Genomic DNA, 18633 nt, shown 5'->3' on the forward strand with positions numbered 1-18633 from the left:
AATTACACATACCCCGCCAAATGCGACACTTTTCAAAGCAAAGAAACTCAGAAGAACATTAAAAAGAAAAAAATCAAAAAGGTTGAGTGCCCACACGGTGGACCATGCAACCATCGGGATGAAATTAGGGACAAAAAAGATCTTGCAAATACTAATCCTTCCTACAGTAACCAAACCTTCACTAATCACCACGAAGTTACTCCCGCTCACGGTATACAAGCACTTTTTAGCATTCTCAAATTTTAAATGCCCACTCCATCCAAGTAAGAAGTGATAATGGATTAGGGGAAAAAAAAAAAAGAAACACAGTGTAAATACTTGTATGTATTGCTTGACCTCACTGATGCACGCGCTCAGAGAAGAATTTCATTACACAGGTGACCCCTAATGAATTTCCGATGATAGGATTCAAAATGAATTAGAGCCAATATGAGTTGCGGGACTTACCAGATTGTTGGCACATGCAAAGATGCAAATTGGGTATGTGGCCTTATAGAACAAAGGTTGTGTGCCCCCATACAGACCAAGTTTAGGCGAGGAGCTAGCGGAATGTGATTGGCCAACCTGGATTGGGCCGATGAGATTGATTCATTCCCAGAGGTTTACCACAAACAATATCCCAGCCCTCCCTTTGACCGAAAATGCCTCGCAAAATTTCGACCTCTTCATAGACCCAAATAAAGCCCATTTTGTAGGTGGGCTCTAACGAGACAAACCCATTCCAACCTCTTATTAAAACTTAAGATAACTCCTATTCTACCTGATCCATCAAACATGAACCAATAATGACCACTTTTCTTGCTTTTGCTTTCCGAGTCGTTCTAGAATAATGAATAATAGCGCAGAGTTTTTGGACCCAGTCTAAGAATTAGTCGATAGTGACCACGTTTCTTCTACAATTTCCAAGGAATTGAAGGCTATAAAATTGATATTCAAAGTGGCATCTCTTGTTCGATTACACTAATTAAATGAGTCATTTGCCTCTTCATTTATGTATTCCGCGTAATATTCTTAAGAGAATTGCTTATATGACTATGCTTAATCTACTAGAAGAATAATAGCCAAGTTTTGGGCAAAAACTAAAAAATAAAAATTAAAAATTAAAAATTATTATGAAGTCCGCTCTTTTAAAAAATTTTGGCTTACAATATATTATTAATCTTACAGTAACTCAAAAACTATTATGTTAGCAAAACCTATTCATTTATCACACTAATGGGTGCAAAGCTCAACCACCATAATTGCCAAAAAAAAAAAAAGGATGTTTGATGGAAAAACTAACGGATTTAGAGCCTTTTTCTTCATATGTTCCCAAGTTTTTATAGAAGAAAAGCCTAGTTAGGTCTCTTCCATGAAATTTCAATGCGCAGATGGAGCATAACTCTCACGCTCATCATCAGAGGAATCAAAGAATAAAGAAAGACCAATCATGCTAATTTTGCTTTTAATCAATTTCACTGGAAGGTTTCTCTGCGTGTGCCTACCTAAACGGGAAAAATCAAAAGAAAATAAATCTTCGTCTTGTTTGGTCAAGTCTTTCTTTTGGTCCGCCACCCTCTCTCAAATTGACTTCGTCTCTTTCTCACATGGTGATCGCTTCCGGTGTGTGAATAAAAGGCTAAGATGGTGGACGAGTTGCTATGCCAATTGATCATAGTCTTCCTTTGAGCGGCTTCGGGAATCAATCGGTACCCTCCAATTAGTGTTGAAGAGGAATTGGATTTCTTAAAGATGGTGTTCAATCTCCGATCCTTCAGTTTCACCGATTCCACTGAAGATGATCCCCCACCACCTCCTAGGGGCTTCTCTCTAAAGGAACTCCGAGTCGCCACACACAACTTTAGCGGAGAAAACTTCTTGGCCGAAGGTGGATTTGGCAAGGTTTACCGGGGGCGCTTGGCCGATGGTTCTCTAGTGGCAGTAAAAAGAGCTCGCACAGTCGATCAATGTAGCAAAGAGCAGTTCGAAACAGAAGTTCGAGTGGGACGCTCAGTTTCAACGCACTCAAATGTGCTACGGCTGAGGGGCTTTTGCAGGAGCACGAAAGAGCTTTTATTGGTCTATCCCTTGATAATCAACAATAGCCTATCTTACAATCTTACAGAAAGACCAGATCGATTTGCCCAACCGCTCAATTGGACCACTCGCAAGCGAATTGCCTTGGGAGCAGCAAGGGGACTTGCACACCTTCATGATCAAGGTAACATCAAGATCATGCATCGGTACATCTGCGCGGCAAGCATAATGCTTAATGTGCAATTTGAGGCCGTGATAGGAAGTTTCTGCATCGCCATGATCATGCATGAGAGAAATGTCGAGGAAGGGACTATTGAGTGGCGCACGCGCACACCAAGGCATGGCACAGGAGTCTCACTCTCCTCTCCTTTAGAAGAAAATTCAGCTGATGCTGGCTTCGATTCTCAAATCTATCATCGCTATGAAGATGTCTATGTCAATACCCTCACCTGCGGCATAATTGGGTTTACTGCCCCTGAGTACTCCTACACAGGAAAGTGCACACTGAAAAATGATGTCTTCGCATATGGGAAAATGCTTCTCAAACTCATCTCGGGACAGCCGATTTTTTACGTTTTCCCTGAGGTACACAATGGCGAAGCTTTATGGTTAGAAGATTGGGTTAGAAAACATATGAATGAAGGCCAGTTGGGAAGGGTGATCGATCCCAATTTGCAAGCGAACTATGTGGAAGAAGAAGCAGAGCGACTAGTCCGATTGGCATTGTTGTGTGCACACAAGGATCCATCTGTTCGACCAGAGATTTCTGAAGTGGTTGAAATACTCGAAAGCCAGTTTCTCCAGCGGGATTCCAGTACAAGGAGTAGTTGGAGTCCCAGTGAGTGTGAATCGACTACTCCATACTACTCTTTCCCCCCTTCTCCTTCTCCTCCTTTGGTGATCGGTCCATGATGGGCATTTCAATGCTACAACATCACCATTGCCTTTTTTACATTAAATATCATGTTCAACTTCTCTGTTTACCGCTTTCTGAACTCTGTATGATCCACCAGTTTCATTCGTAAGATCTTTCTGTAATATCCGATATTTGGAGACATATAGCACGTCCTTCATGCAACGACTGCTATCTTCTACATCTGTCATCAAACTGAAAACTAGAAACTGAGATGCAAATTCACAGTGTCACCTTTTGATCTACCGAATTATTGTGAATAAATGTCTTGTTAAGAAAGTTCTGTTGTTCTCGCAAAAAATTGAATGCCACGATGAAAGCAGTCCTTCAAAGACATTGATACATCCAGTCGCGCGTGCAACTTCGTGCGAATTAATCCTTGGATATTAAAGAATATCCGAGTCGTTAAAAATCCTATACGCGACCTGCATCTTTCAAACTTGTTTCTCTGGTTTCAGAGGAGGACAAGGTTGGAGTAGTTGGCTTTGACTTTCTTCTCCACGAGATAAACTCATATGAAGCTTGCAAGAAGATTCTCGGCGATGGGAGTCACCAATACGAAACAGTATTGCACGTCAACTTCTAGTAGGCGTCTGGACCTGTAAAATCCGGCTATACACTTTCCACAATTCACGCCTACGTGGTCCGTTTCAGCTGCTTCTGGGCAATTTCTCAACCCAAGCAATCTCCTTATAGGCCTAGGCTTAGTTTATTTCGTGAGAAACATATGAGGGAAAAATGTTTTCCTCATTTTTTGGTATTTGGTTCATTTAGAAAAATGAGTTACCAGGAATGTTTTCCTAGTCAACAAAAAATCTATGCTTAAATTCAGAAAAATAATTTTCTTTTAAAAGTTCGGAACATATTTTCTAAAATATGACTAGGTATCGCCCATACTTTTATAATTTTCTAGTTCATATTTAGAAAATTAAAAAATAATTTGAAAAATCGAGTATTTTGGCAATTTTCCCAAGGAAAATCAAATCAGATTTTTCATACCAAATGAAGGAAAATATTTTCTAATTTATTTTCAAATTTTCAATCAAACAAATATTGTCATTTTATTGAAAAATGACAAAAATGTTTTTGGAAATCATTTTTCAAAAATGCTACATCGTCGTGGCCTCATTCGAACGATCAAGAGGTGGATAGTTCGATTGTTCCCATGTACAACTCTCTCAAGTTGTCACCGACTCTCAGTGAGTGGGGAAGTGAGGAGACTCCTGCTAATTGTCATGTCACGCAATCAGATCGTGTACCTACGAGAGGTTTTAATAAGCTGCTTAGTTTTACGATCAATTTTATCGTTCGTAATGTACACTGTGATTATAAGTTTTGTGTTTGTGTAAATGTTTCCAATTGGTCGTCCTATCGTTTATAAGATTTCAGTAGTTTTGATTTCAGTGAATTTCTTTCCAGCGTTCGCATTTCAATTTTCTTCGGACGTACTTGTCCATTAATTTCTTTAGTTTTGGCATTATCCTTTATTTTCTTTTATTTCAAGCATTGATTCTTTTATTTTCTTCTATGTTCGGGTCATTGCACTTCAATTCCAAGCACTTCATTTTCGGCTCTCACAGGCGAGCATGCTTCTCTCTCACTCAAATCCATCTCCATCCAATGTGAAAAACTTGTCTAGTGGAAGTTAAATCACTTTGTCCCGAACAAGAGAACAAGCTTTTCGATCGTTTTTCTAATTGCAGTTTGTCAAATCTGCTAAGATCGATTTAGATTTAACAATTCCCTAAAAGAGTGGTCACAAGGTTCAAGCCCCATGACCCGGCTAGCTTAAGATCTGTTCACCAAATTACAGACATGGATTAGTGTTTGCTTTGATATTTGGAGGTAGAGCAATACGTGAAAGGTCTTCATTTCTTTTTTTTTTAAAGTTAATATCATGAAAAATCTCAAATTGATACATCTGTAATAAATTTATCTAAAAACTAATTTTTTTAACCATCAAAAACCATAAACTTATATATCTTTGACATAATTACTTTAAATTAATTTTTTGGCCACAAAAAACTCTAGACCGGTCCCTCCATTAGTTTTTGTTAAATTAAATTAATATCTTAAAAAATCACAAACCGATACCCATGCAACTAATGGATGGAAAAACTTTAAATTTTTACACCTGTCAATTATCACGTGTGTCATTTAATTCAGCAATTTAACAGATGATAAATTTGTAAGAGTTCTTCATTGTATTAATCTTTTTATTTAATTAGAACTGCAAATTATAATATTCAAGTATTTTCAACTGTCTTTCTCCCCGACCGAAGCTGCCGAAAGAATAAGACTTTGGGAGTGGAGTTTGGACTGCAGAGCTGGCCCGTAAATTCAACACATCTTTCTTCTCCTTCCATTCACACCACCCTATCGCGATTCTCCTCCTTACGAGAAAGAGACGATCCCAAGTGGAGCGACTTTCCCGCCCATAGGCACAGACTTGGGCGCGCCGAACCAAAGCTATTGAGACATAAAAGCTAATCCGAACTCAATCAGCACTAAAAGAAATCTCGCATGTGTTCATGTTCCAAAACCTTCAGATTCTCCAATCCCATTGAAGAAGACCCAGCACTCCCTAAATGCTTTTCTCTGCAGGAGCTTCGAGACGCAACGCAAAATTTAGGCCGCGACAATATTGTGGGCATGGGTGGATTTGGTACGGTTTACTGGGAGAGCTTGGCCAATGGTTCTCAAGTGGCAGTCAAAAGGGCCGAGAATCTCACCCAGGGGACCGAAAAGCAGTTCAAAACAGAGATGGAAGTGCCTAGCTTGATTCATGTGCATCCGAATGAGCTACGCCCTGAGGGGCTTTTGCCGGTTTAACTCCTAGAACAAAAACCCAACTTGTAAGAGAGAAAGACAACAAGAAAATCTTACCATTCACATTTAAAAGGTGTATTCCGGCATCAATCGATGTTTCCCGACCAGTAACAGCGATTTCCCATTCTCGTTTCTTCTTTCCCTTTCGGTTTGCTTTCTCTTTCTTTTCTTTGTTCTTTCATGGCACTTTACAAGCACAAAAGAGGAGCTGAGTTGGGTCTTACCAAAATAAATTTGGCCTTTTTGGCTCTTCTTTTATGCCCAATTATTACACAGAAAGAAATGGGAGGGAGATAAAATGGTGCTTTGACTCAAAAATGCGAAAGATAAAAGAGATGGATTACGGACAAGAAGCCAAAAACTATGAAATGCTCCGTTTTATAATTTAATCGTGCAATAATTTTATTAATTTACCAAAATAATAATAAATCTTGCACATTGGCTAACCAGTTCTTTTTTTTTTTTTTGGTAAGGTAAGTAATATTAAGGGGAAGGTCAAAAAGTACAGACAACCGGCTTCAAAGAACTATCACTCAAGATGAACAGGCTCATGATGAGTGAAAGGAAGCCGAAAAAAGGCCAATCGGCCGACAACACCAAAACAAGGCAACACGCCAAAGGAAGAACACAAAGCAGCACCAAGTGTCTACCCAGGCAAGGCCAACTTAGACGTCGAAGATAGCAGGGTCCACTTCCTAGGAACGTTGCACTCTTCTGTTTCTTGGGGAATCCTCCACATTCTTGAAGGTGCAAGCCTTATCTTTAACAACCTTAAGAAGGTGCTTCTTCATAGCTGAAGTAGAAATCTACACACCCCTGAAGAGAATATCGTTTCTATTCTTCCAAATGATGTGGCAGAGTGCTCCAAAAGAGAATCGGCTGATGCATTTATAAATCTCCTTGCTCGAGAGCAAGGCCAAAGCCCAACTAAGCATATCCTCCCAAGGCTTATTACTCCAAGGAAGACCACATCTAGTCGCCCAAAAGAAGACAACAGTTGAGGTAATGCGACAACCAAAAAAGAGGTGATCAACTGAGTCCGGCACCTCATTGCAGAAGGGGCAAGACACAGCATCAATCCTGCCATGAGCCATAAGAAGGGATTGTGTAGGTAGCCTACGCTTAGTGATGAGCCAAAGGTTCATTTGGTACCGAGGTAGGATGACATTGTTCCAGATGAGACCGTGCCAACTGACTCTCTCCTTCTTTCGTCTTATAAGCTCCCACGCCGAGGCCACTGAGAACACACCCGAAGAAGTCTCCCTCTAACAAAACCGATCCATAATACCAGTCAAGGTGGGAAGCGGCGAGCCCCATGTCTGAATCACTGATCTAATAGATTGGCCGTCCTCTAAGAAGAGATCAGCCACCGAAGCCTGCCTAGAAAGACCGGAGCTGTAGATAATCGAATTTGTGAAAATTAGATTCAACGGGCCCCTGGGATGCCAGTTATCAAACCAAAGAGACATGGAAAGACCATCGCCTATCCTCCAGTGGAAGCGGAGCCGGAATTCTGTCCTGAGTTGTAGTAGTTTCTTCAAAGCCCAAGAACAAACGGACGGCTGCTTCGCCACCCAAAAGTTCTCTCTTTTTAAGAAGGTTGAGTGGATCCATCTACACAAAAGAGACTCTTTATCTGAAAATAATATCCATATATGTTTGAGCATAGCCGCCTTATTGCATTCACGCAACCTCCGAATACCCAGACCGCCTTCCACCTTAGGAAGGCAAACATCCTCCCAGGATACTTTGGCTCCCCCTCTACCCAACTGAGGTCCTTTCCAGAGGAATTGCCTAAGGATCCGCTCAATCTTGTCCAGCACTTGGCGGTGCAGAATAAAACACTCGCCCGATGAGGCCTATATGGCATGAAGAATCGACCTAATCGTTGAAGACGACCAGCTACAGAAAGGAACCGATGTGTCCAGGATTCCACCCTAGAGGTGATACGTCTAACAAGAGCAACACAATCCGCTTTCCCCAACCTCAAGGAGATGATTGAACGCCCAAGTACCGAACCGGAAGTTGCCCCTCATGGAATCCGAGTTCTTGTAAGATTTGATCCCGAAGAGTTGGTTGGCCTCCAGAGAGGAATACCTCGCTCTTCCTCTGATTCGGAATAAGGCCACTCCATAATGAAAAACTCTGAAGACCTTCTTTAACTAGCTTAATAGAAGGCAAGTGACCTTCACAGAATAGAAATACATCATCTGCAAAAAAACAAGTGCGAAAGGCTAGTGGACTTACACCTCCAAAAGAATTTGAAGTCTGGCTAACGCGAGCATCTCCGAAGAATCCCAGAGAGTATCTCCATGACCAACGTGAATAAGTAGGGAGATATGGGATCCCCCTGGCGCAGGCCTCTTCCGCTAGGAAAAAAACCATGAAGCTTCCCATTCGACGCAATAGAAAACCGAGGCGTCCTCACACAAGTTATGATGAGGTGAACCAACCGATCAGGGAATCGAAAAGCAAGTAGCACACTCTCAAGGAACCGCCAATCTACGGTGTCATAGGCCTTCCTGAAGTCAACTTTTATAGCACATTTAGGTGTATAAGGTTCGACATGAAAACTAGCAAAAAGTTCCTGCGCCAAGAGGACATTATCCCTAATGCGACGACCCTTAACAAAGGCATTTTGATAAGGGCTTACAAGGTCCTGAAGCACGGCAACAATCCTTTTTGCAAGCACTTTAGTAATAACCTTGTAAACTGTGTTGTAGCAAGCGATAGGCCTATAGTCGTCAACAGTAGTCGCATTGGGTACCTTCGGAACCAGCACCAGAATGGTGTTATTAATTTCCTTAAGGAGCTTCCCTGAAATAAAGAAATCTTTCACAGCTTCCGTGACCAGCTGACCCACCGTGTCCCAATTCTCCTTGAAGAACTCCACTGTGAAGCCATCCGGACCGGGTGCCTTCCCTCGAGCAAGGGAGAAAAGTGTGTCACGAATCTCTAAGTCAGAAACTGGACAATCGAGGGCGGCGATCTGATCATCATTCAGACAAGATTGGATAACTTCCCTTAGATCCGCCACCGATGGGGACTCACAATCCAGCCTTGGCAGCAAAAGATCTTGGAAGTAGTCTACAAAATGCTGTTGAACTATTCGAGGTTCAGTGATTTGATTACCTGAAGCATCCACCACTGAAAGAATTATATTCCTCAACTGTCTCTTATTGACGTAATGATGAAAGAACTTCGTATTCCGATCACCTTCCTTGAGCCATTTGACTCTAGCCTTTTGCCTAAAAAATGACTCTTCCTGAGACCGGAGCTCCACTAAGGATCTTCGTTGCACCCTCTCCAAGTCAGCTAGAACCACACTTGTAGGATCTTGAAGGAGACCAACTTGAGTCTGTTTCAAGGCTTCCCTCGCTTCAGACGTTTTAATGGATATGTTAGTAAAGGAATCCCTATTCAATTGCTTGAGTTGACCTTTGAGGGCCTTCAGCTTGCGCACAAGCCTAAACATAGGCACCCACGACCTCGGAGCCTGCAGACTTGCTTCACAATTGATTCAAAGTCCGGGTGTTGCATCCAAAAATCAAAGAACTTAAAAGGTTTCCTTCGAAGAACCGGATTCTCTACCTTTACCATCATCGGTGAGTGATCGAGATTCCAGGGCGAGAAAGGACGCCTCCGAAAAGGAAAAACCTGGCTCCAACAAGGGTTAATCGGGACCCTATCAATCTTTCTTGCCTTGCGCACTGGGCCTGAAGACGTTGACCAGGTGTAGCGAAACCCCACGTACCTAAGGTCATCCAGTTCCGCCTGGTCTAGACAATGCCCAAAATCATCAAAGCTCGGCAACCAAAGATGCGTGCCACCCAATCTGTCCGAAGGATCCTTAATCACATTAAAGTCTCCCATTACAAGCCACGGCCTATCGTGAAGAGCAGCACTTCTAGAAACCAGATCCTCCCACAATAAACGCCGAGAAGAAAAGGAATGTTCAGCATAAACAATAGAAATCACACAGGTCACACTCGAGTCCAACCAACAAAGCTCCCCATGAATCACTTGATCAGAGACCGAGAGAGGTTCAAAGGAAACCGTAGTAGGATCCCAGCCAACCCATATTCTACTCCTATTGGAGTATTCTAAGTTAGCTCGCCAACACCAGTTCGCCAGTAGATTCCCAGAGATGGCATTGAAAAGATTGTGAGGAACTTTGGTTTCAACTAAGCCGATTAAGGATAAATGGTTCGTCAAGACTAGATTCCTCACTTCCGCTTGCTTAAGAGGGGCGCCAAGCCCCCTAATATTCCAACATCCTATATACATATTTACAAGAGGGAGGGAGGGCATTACCTCCTTATGGATGGACTACGTCGAGTGTAGGGTGTGGCTGGCCGAGTCGCTGGAGGGGGAGGATCCGGCGCCAAAGCAAGCGGTTTGTCTGCAATGTCGATGGAGGAGGATCCATAACTGAAGTTGGCCTCGTATCCACCGTAGCTGCCTTCGGAGAGGTGCATGGGGAGAGGAGGTCGTCATCCGAAAGGAACTCCGCTCCTCCTACCACCTCAAGCGGACTGACCAACACCGGGTCACTATGCTCAGAAGGACTAACTATGTCATCTGAGGGAGATGGAGCAACTTCCACCTGCTCCGAAAAGGTCAAAGGCCCTTTAGGAGGTCTGCGTGTAGAGGCGCTAGGTAACCTCTTCACCAATGTTGCTGATCCGAGCTTCAAGGGCCTCAACTCTTCGCTCACACGGCATGGAGGAGTTTCCCTCCAACTGAGGTTGGGACTTTTTCTTTTTCCTCTTCACCTGTTTCCAACCTTGCTCGGAGACCACTAGATCATCCAGGGGCAGGCTAGAGGCATGGGTAGGCTCCGAAGGGGCAGAGGTCGAAGGATTAGTCTTCGGGGCTGTAGGAGGCCGAGAGGACTTGGGGGCAGCAGCACAATTGTGGCCAAATACCCCACACTTGAGGCATTCCACGGGCTTCCATTCATATTCCACAGCTATGGACCTGGATACACCATCCACATTAGCTTTCACCGTTGAGACCCTCGGGTGGTTTGCTTGGATCTCCACACACACCCTGGCGAAGGAAATCATCCTTTTCCCCTCGGTGCGTTGGTCCACATGGAGCGGTTTCCCAACAGAGCTAGCTAAAGCACTTATTGCTAGTGCAGACCAAAGATCAAGTGGCAGGTTCTTAAGCCTTATCCAAACCGGCACTGCCGAATGCTTGCTTTTTTTCAACTCCATGAGTGGTTTCCATTGTTGTAGAATGAGTGGCACCTAGCCACAGTGATATGTCTCTCCTCAAGGATCTTTCTCCTGAACGCCGGATCAGGGATGTGGAAATAATAGAATTCTTGGTTGTCGGCTAGCACATCTACTAGTTTCGGACCCCATATGCTCTTTAGCGTTTGTTCGGTGAGCTGAAAAGGAAGTCGCTTCCCACATAATGGCCCACCAAGAACTCATTCCACTTAGGGTCAGCGGCTTGTAACACCTCGTAGACAAGTTAACAATAGATTCCTCCCCACGACATCCGAGGGAGCATAGGACAACTCATAACCTTTCGCGGCCAGCAGCGCCACATTGGTCCAAGACCTGGGTTGGGGAGGTCTTGAGGAGCTTTTTGGCTTACTCAGAGCCTTATTGGAAGGGCCACGAGACCGGCTACGGCCCCTGGACCGCCCCTCCCGAGATGGCCTGGAGATTGGCCCACGGCTGGATCCACCTTCAACTAAGACGGACCCTTCAAAAGGTCGAGAGTCTTGAGTCAGCTTACCAACTTGCCCTGCAGGAAAACGAGTGGGGGAGCTTGGGCCCTTCCCCTTCCCATTACCTTGACGACCAGCATCCGAGGGGGATGCCATCGTGCTCCTACAAAGCCTCAAACAACCCACCAGACCCTACAGCAAATCCATACCAGGGCCTAAGTGAGGAAGAAGGGACGCTGAGGAACACCACCACCACCACAAGTCTCAAGCTGAGCTCCGGACAAGCTCGAGCAGCTCCCGCGAGCAGGAGCTACTGCAACGTCGAACCGGATGAACTCGCGAAACTAGGGTAGATGAGCTCTCCACTTCGGCAAAAGAAGACAAATGCGTACCGTGAAGAGTTAGGGATTGCCAAGAGGAAGAAGAGCGCCGGAAATCGGAGCAAAAGGATGGCTAAATCGCCCAAGCCGAGCGAAGATCAGAACCGGTGAACAGTGAGAAAATCGCCCCTCTTGGGAGAGAGGATGAACAGTAATTCGGGAAAACCCTTCCCCCCCGTAACCTGTTCTTTCTTTTTTTCCTCCCTCAAATGAAAAATCTGGATTGGCCCAACCAGTTTGGACCGACTTTCGGGTTGGATTGCGCCGAGCCTGCCTAAATTTTCAAAGCGTGGAATGCAAGAAGACTAGGAGAATTATGCGAAATTTGCTTTATATGAGTTACGCGTTTTGTCAAATTTAGGAAGCTTCGAGGCAGCGAAGCCTGTCACAGAGAGAGAGAGAGAGAGAGAGAGAGAGAGATTGGGTGTTTAGTTAGATGAGAGAGGTGAGTGAGGAGGAGAGAAGTCAACTGAGCATATGTAGAGAAAGAGAGAGAGAGAGAGAGAGAGAGAGAGAGAGGAGAGGAAGGCATTCCCAAACCATTCACTACAGATCGAGAAAAACCATCAAGCTCATACGATCCATTTGCACTAGAGAAAGAATCTACTTTTTCCCCGCTTAAAGATGGTGTTTAATCTCCGAGCCTTCAGTTTTGACGAGTCCGATGAAGAAGATCCAACACCTACTAAAAGCTTCTCCCTAAAGGAGCTCCGACGCGCGACGGACAACTTCAGCAGCAAAAACATCGTGAGGAGCATTTGGAGGGGCAACGTTTACAAGGGGTGCTTGGCCGATGGTTCGCTAGTGGCAGTACACAGAGCAAGTTCTGTCGATTCGTTCCGCAAGAAGAGCTTCGAATCAGAAGTGCAAGTGGGAAGCACGGTTTCGACACACCCAAATGTGCTATGCCTGAGGGGCTTTTGCAGGACCAAGAAAGAGCTCTTACTGGTGTATCCCTTCATGATCAACAACAGCCTATCATACAATCTTACCAAGAGACCGGATCGTTTTGCCCGACCTCTTGATTGGACTACCCGCAAGCGAATTGCCTTGGGAGCAGCGAGGGGGCTTGCACACCTTCACAATCAAGGTAACATCAAGATCATGCATTGCAATATCAATGCGTCAAATATACTGCTAAATGTGCATTTTGAGGCCGTGATAGGAGGATCTTCGTTTGCCGTGATCATGAATGAGAATAATGCAGAGGAAGGGACTATTGAGTGGCCCATGTGGTCGGCGGATTCTGGCTCCGATTCTCAATCCTATCATCGCTATGAAGATGTTTATGTCAATACCACCCTCTGTGGCACAAGGGGGTTTGTTGCCCCTGAGTTTTTCTTCACGGGAAAGTGCACAGTGAAGAATGATGTCTTTGCATACGGGATATTGCTTCTCGAGCTCATGTCGGGAACCGGAATTTTATTACTAATAGCGTTGGCAGAAAATGAAGATCTCAGTTTGGAGGAATGGATCGGTGTTCTTAAGAACAAGAACAAGTTGGGAAGGGTGATCGATCCCAATCTGCAGGGGAACTACGTGGAAGAAGAAGCAGAGCGACTAGTCGGATTTGCATTGTTGTGCTCACACGTGGATCCATCTATTCGACCAGAGATGTCTGAAGTGGTTCGAATGCTCGAAAGCCAGTTTCTTCAGCGGGATCCTAGTACTAGTACAAGGAGTAGTTGGAGTCAAAGTGAGGGCGACTCAACTCTGTACTACTCTTTCCCTCCTTCTCCTTCTCCTTTTCTGGGGATTGCTCCATGACTGGCATGTCAATGCTGCATCGTCATCATTGCCTTCTAACTTCAACAACAAGTTTAGCTTCTATGTTTTTCTCTACCTATATTCTGTGTTCTTCCTCTTCACCTACATTTGCATGATCTTTCTATAATATTTTCCTTCCGACTCTTTTAGACATGTAGCACGTCATTCATGCAATAACTACTATCTTCTACATTTGTCATGGAATTCAAACCTAGAAACTGAAATAAAAATTGAAAGTGTCACCTCTTAATCTATCGAATTGATGGTGAATGAATGTTTCAAGTTTATAAAGAAAGTTCTATTGTTCTAACGAAAATTAAAGGCCGCCATAAAAGTCATCCTTAGAAGACATAGGTAAGATAAGTCGCACATGCGCGTCTTCGTGCACATCAATCCTTGCACATGCAAGAAAATCCAAGTTGTGGGCACTTTAGATCTCTCCCTGCATCTTTCAAAATTTTTTCTCTGCTTTTGGAGGAGGATATGTTGGACTAGTTGGTTTTGACTTTCCTCTCAGCGAGTTAAACTCATACGAAGCTTTCGAGAAGTTTCTCAGTGGTGGGAGCCATCAATGACAAAACAACACTGCACATTAATTACTTGTACGCTCAAGTTGGGACTCAGTGAAATTCTGGCATTCAATTTCCACAATTCACACCTACCTGGGCCTTTTTTCAGCTACCTTCTAGGCAACGTTTCAACCCAAGGAATCTGCGTTTCGTCTTAATTTACTTGATAATCACCTATTCCCGGTGGAGGCAATGACAAGAGCAATGACATTATTAGCCTTAACCTCATTTGAACAACCAGGGTTTTTTTTTTTTTTTTTGTCAGTCCTACTCTATTCCTACTTCTACACTCACTCTCGGACTTTTGTCATGCCTCTTGCACGGGCGTGAGTCGAAATCCACTCACGAAACTTATGCGTCTCCACCCCATCCCCGAGAAGGTGGGGATTTGAACCTCCTCACCTCCCTTTTATGTTGAAAGGGTAGCCACTGGGGCGAATCCCAGTGGTTCAAACAATCAAGGGTTGCTTAGTTCAATTCCTCACGTCTACAGCTCTCTCGCGCTCTCTCCAAATGTCAGCGAGTTGGGGAATGAGGGGACTCGTACTGAACCCCGTGTTGTGCAAGTGGATTGTGCACTCGTGAGAGGTTTTAATGACTTGCTTAATTGTGCGGTTGTGCATTTCCTTCATGTCTTGAAAAAAAAAAAAAAAAAAAAAAAAAAAAAAAAAAAAAAAAAAAGCCTACGCAGGGTATTGTGATTCTTATTAGATTGATTTTTTTTTCTATGAATTTAAAAGATTAACTTATCTCAATTTTGTTTCAACTTTGATTGATGTTCTAGTGATTCTTTGGCAGAAATAATCCCTCAAGCTCATTGCAACTAGTTTTAAAACATCAAGGTCATTACTTGGTTTGAGATTTTTGTGAGACAATAATAGTTTGTGGTATGTGTATCATGGGTACCAATTTAGAATTTTTAAGGGTATTAATGCCTAAAATTAATCAATTCAATACTTTTTTGGGATATATTCATTAGAAGTCCTAAAACTTATTACGAAAATACAATTGAATGCTAAAACTTTCAGAAGCTGTAATCAAGTCCTAAAACTTGTCAGATTTGTGTAATCTCATTAACTTTGTCCAATTAGGCTAATAGAAAATGCTGACATGGCTTTATAAATTACTTTCTCTCTCTTACGTGGCATTGAAGTGGCTAAAACAAACAAAATAACCTCAAAACGACATCGTTTTGGTTCAAATTTAATTTTTATATAAATATTAATTAACTTTAAAAAAACTAAATTTTTTTTTTTAAATAAAAAGAGCAACAAGGACAGCAAACAAGCAAGGGCCTTGTAGGCCCTTGCCACTGTCGAACCTTGCCCAAATTGGGCCAAAGGTCGCCATCAGCTATGGTGGGGCTAATGGCTAGCAACCTCACCCCAACCAATAGCGGCCCTCAACCAAGGGCCGACAACCCTCACCCAATTTGGGGGTGGGTTGCAACCCTCGCCCCAAATCTCAGTGAGGACCTGCATGCTCTCGACTACAGTCACTAGGAGTTGCCGACCATTGGCCGAGGCATAGTGACCTCGACCAACCCTCGGCCCACCATCGTCGACCCTTGCTAGTGATGGTGGGGTGGCAGCACAAGGGCTTGCAAGGCCTACAAGCCCTCATTGGTTTTTTGGACTTATCTTGCTTGTCTTAGTCACATCAATGTCATGAAGGAGATGGAAAGTAATAAAAAATATGTTACCTCAACATTTTCCATTAGCCATTGTCTATGGGAGTAAGTTTCAAGGAAACTGTCCATCGTATGCTTCTTCCGAATCCATTTTTCATCTTCGGTCTACCCTTTTGTTATTTGTCGTTATAGTTAATATTGGCAGAAGACGTTGACGTGGCCCTTTATGTATGAAATTGTTTCCACACCCTTTCGAGGGAACTATATGTGTGAGAATATTAATCCATATGCTTGTATCATGATACAATATAATATGTTGTGAATCAACACGGAATCTAATAGATCTTGCGATTCAGTATATAAAATAGGGATAAGTGCATTAAAAGTCCTAAAATTTATTTTGAAAATACAATTAAGTCATAAAATTTTCAAAAAGTGCAATCATGTCCTAAAACTTGTTACAAAAGTGCAATTGAGTCCTAAATTTTTTTAAAAGTAATCAACAAAAGGACTTGATTGAACGAATTTGACAAGTTTTATGAGTCAATCACTTTTCTTGACAAAATTTAGAACTTAAGTATTATTTTTTTAAAGTTCTGTGATTCAATTGTATTTTCATGACAAATTTTAGAACTTTCAGTATACTTATCCTTATGAATAAGATGATCGAAAAGAGAAACTACAAGTAAGACAGCCTATTGTTATCACGTAAGCTTATTTTCATCTGCTAAGCAAATTATCAAAGAACATTTTTTGCGAAAGAAAAAGACAAAGCTAATCACTTTGTGTAAGGGCTCAAACTAGAGATTTGCTCAAGTCTTTCCTCTCACTTTCTTACTATAAGGCCCATCAAATGAGTTGATGGGCCTAAGTTGGGTCTGAAAATGGTCCAATCCAAATAGATCCATTTTATACAATAAAATTCTAACAATTCAAATCCGACCCCACCCGAACTTAACCCATATCCAACCCATTTTATTGCTTAAACAAATCCATATTTGACCTAACTTATGAAAATCCATACGCACCCATTTAATCCATTTTAATATTTTCATGTGAATATAAAATGTTATATTAAAGTAAAAGGTAAATTAAAAACATAAAAAAGATGTTAGTAAATAAAATAAGAAATAAAAAAGATAAAGATTGAAATACTTATATAGTACTAGAAAAGTATGCTTGTGTTATGCCGATACATACACTGAATGCATGCTTTATCGATCCAAGTCAATTTAAATTTTTTTATCGCCAGATCCGATTTCTCACTTCAAAATATTTTAAGTGGAAGTAACATGTTTTTGTTCTAGCGATTTAGTCAACAATTACATATTCCCCACCAAATGCAACACTTCTCAAAGCAAAGAAAGCTCCAAGACCAAACCCCCCTCAGAAGAAAAAAATAGAAAAAGGTTGAGTACCTGCACGGTGGACCATGCAACCATCGGGATAAAATTAGAGACAAAAAAGATCTTGCAAATCCTAATCCTTTCTCCAGTAACCAAACCTTCGTTAATCACTACGAAGTTACTTCCGCTCATGGTATACAAGTACTATTTAGCATTCTCAAATTTTAAATGCCCCCTTGATCCAAGTAAGAAGGGATTATGGATTAGAAAAAAAAGAAAGAAGAAAAACAGTGTAAATACTTGTATATATCGCACGATCTTACTAAAGCACTCAATTTCATCACACAGGTGACCCCTAATGAATTTCCGATGGTAGGATTCAAAATGAATTAGAGCCAATATGAGTTGCGGGACTTGCCAGATTGTTGGTATATGCAAAGATGCAAATTGGGTATGTGGCCCTATAGAACAAAGGTTGTGTGCCCCCGTCCAGAGCAAGTTTAGGCGAGGAGCTAGCGGAATGTGATTAGCCCACCTGGATTGGGCCGATGAGATTGATTGATTTCCAGAGGTTTACCACAAACAATATCCCAGCCCTCCCTTTGACCGTTAATGCCTCGCAAAATTCGACCTCTTCATAGACCCAAATAAAGCCCATTTTTTAGCTGGGCTCTAACGAGATAAACCCATTCCAACCTCTTGTTAAAACTTAAAATAACTCGTATTCTACCCGATCCATCAAACATGAGCCAATAATGACTACTTTTCTTGCTTTTGCTTTCTGAGTCGTTCTAGAACAGTGGAATAATTGCGTTGAGCTTTTGGACCCAGTCTAAGAATTAGTCAATAGTAACCACGTTTCTTCTACAATTTCCAAGGAATTGAAGGTCATAAATTGAAAGTGCTATTCAAAGTGGGGTGTGAATAAAAGGCTAAGATAGTGGACGAATTGTTATGCCAAAGCGCTCCAAAGCCCTCCTTCGAGCAGCCTTGGGAATCAATCGGTACCCTCCAATTAGTGTTGAAGAGGAATTGAGATTTCTTAAAGATGGTGTTCAATCTCCCATCCGTCAGTTTCATCGATTCCAGCGAAGACGATCCCCCAGCCCCAACCTCCTAGAAGCTTTTCTCTAAAGGAGCTCCGAGTCGCCTCAAACAACCTTAGCTGAGACAACTTCTTTCGCGAACGTGTATTCGGCACGCTTTACCAGGGGCGCTTAGCTGATGGTTCTCTAGTGGCGGTAAAAAGAGCACGCCCTGTCTTTGAATGTAATGAAGAGAAGTTTGAAACAGAAGTTCAAGTGGGACACTCGGTTTCGGCGCACCAGAATGTGCTACGCCTGAGGGGAAGAGCTTCTACTGGTCTATCCCTTGATGATCAACAAGAACCTAAGATATCATCTTAGACATAGACCGGATCAGTCCACCCGACCTCTCGGTTGGACAACTTGCATGCGCGTAGCCTTGGGAGTGGCAAGAGGTCTTGGACACCTACAT

General features: G+C 42.7%; 2 protein-coding genes across 2 annotated transcripts; both read left to right on the forward strand.

The window, feature by feature from the left end:
• The first annotated feature begins 1662 nt into the window (after positions 1–1662).
• Positions 1663–2928, forward strand: LOC104427417 (LRR receptor kinase BAK1-like). The gene has a single exon (XM_010040512.2). The coding sequence runs from the start codon at positions 1732–1734 to the stop codon at positions 2926–2928; it is 1197 nt and encodes a 398-aa protein (XP_010038814.2). The 5' UTR covers positions 1663–1731.
• Positions 2929–12311: 9383 nt separating this feature from the next.
• On the forward strand, positions 12312–13788 carry LOC104427416 (BRASSINOSTEROID INSENSITIVE 1-associated receptor kinase 1). Its single transcript, XM_039304598.1, has 2 exons — positions 12312–12914; positions 12990–13788. The coding sequence occupies exons 1-2, from the start codon at positions 12449–12451 to the stop codon at positions 13589–13591; spliced, it is 1068 nt and encodes a 355-aa protein (XP_039160532.1). The 5' UTR covers positions 12312–12448; the 3' UTR covers positions 13592–13788.
• The last annotated feature ends 4845 nt before the right edge of the window (positions 13789–18633 follow it).

The sequence above is a fragment of the Eucalyptus grandis genome, chromosome 11 (genome assembly GCF_016545825.1).
Source record: "Eucalyptus grandis isolate ANBG69807.140 chromosome 11, ASM1654582v1, whole genome shotgun sequence".
Taxonomy (NCBI): domain Eukaryota; kingdom Viridiplantae; phylum Streptophyta; class Magnoliopsida; order Myrtales; family Myrtaceae; genus Eucalyptus; species Eucalyptus grandis.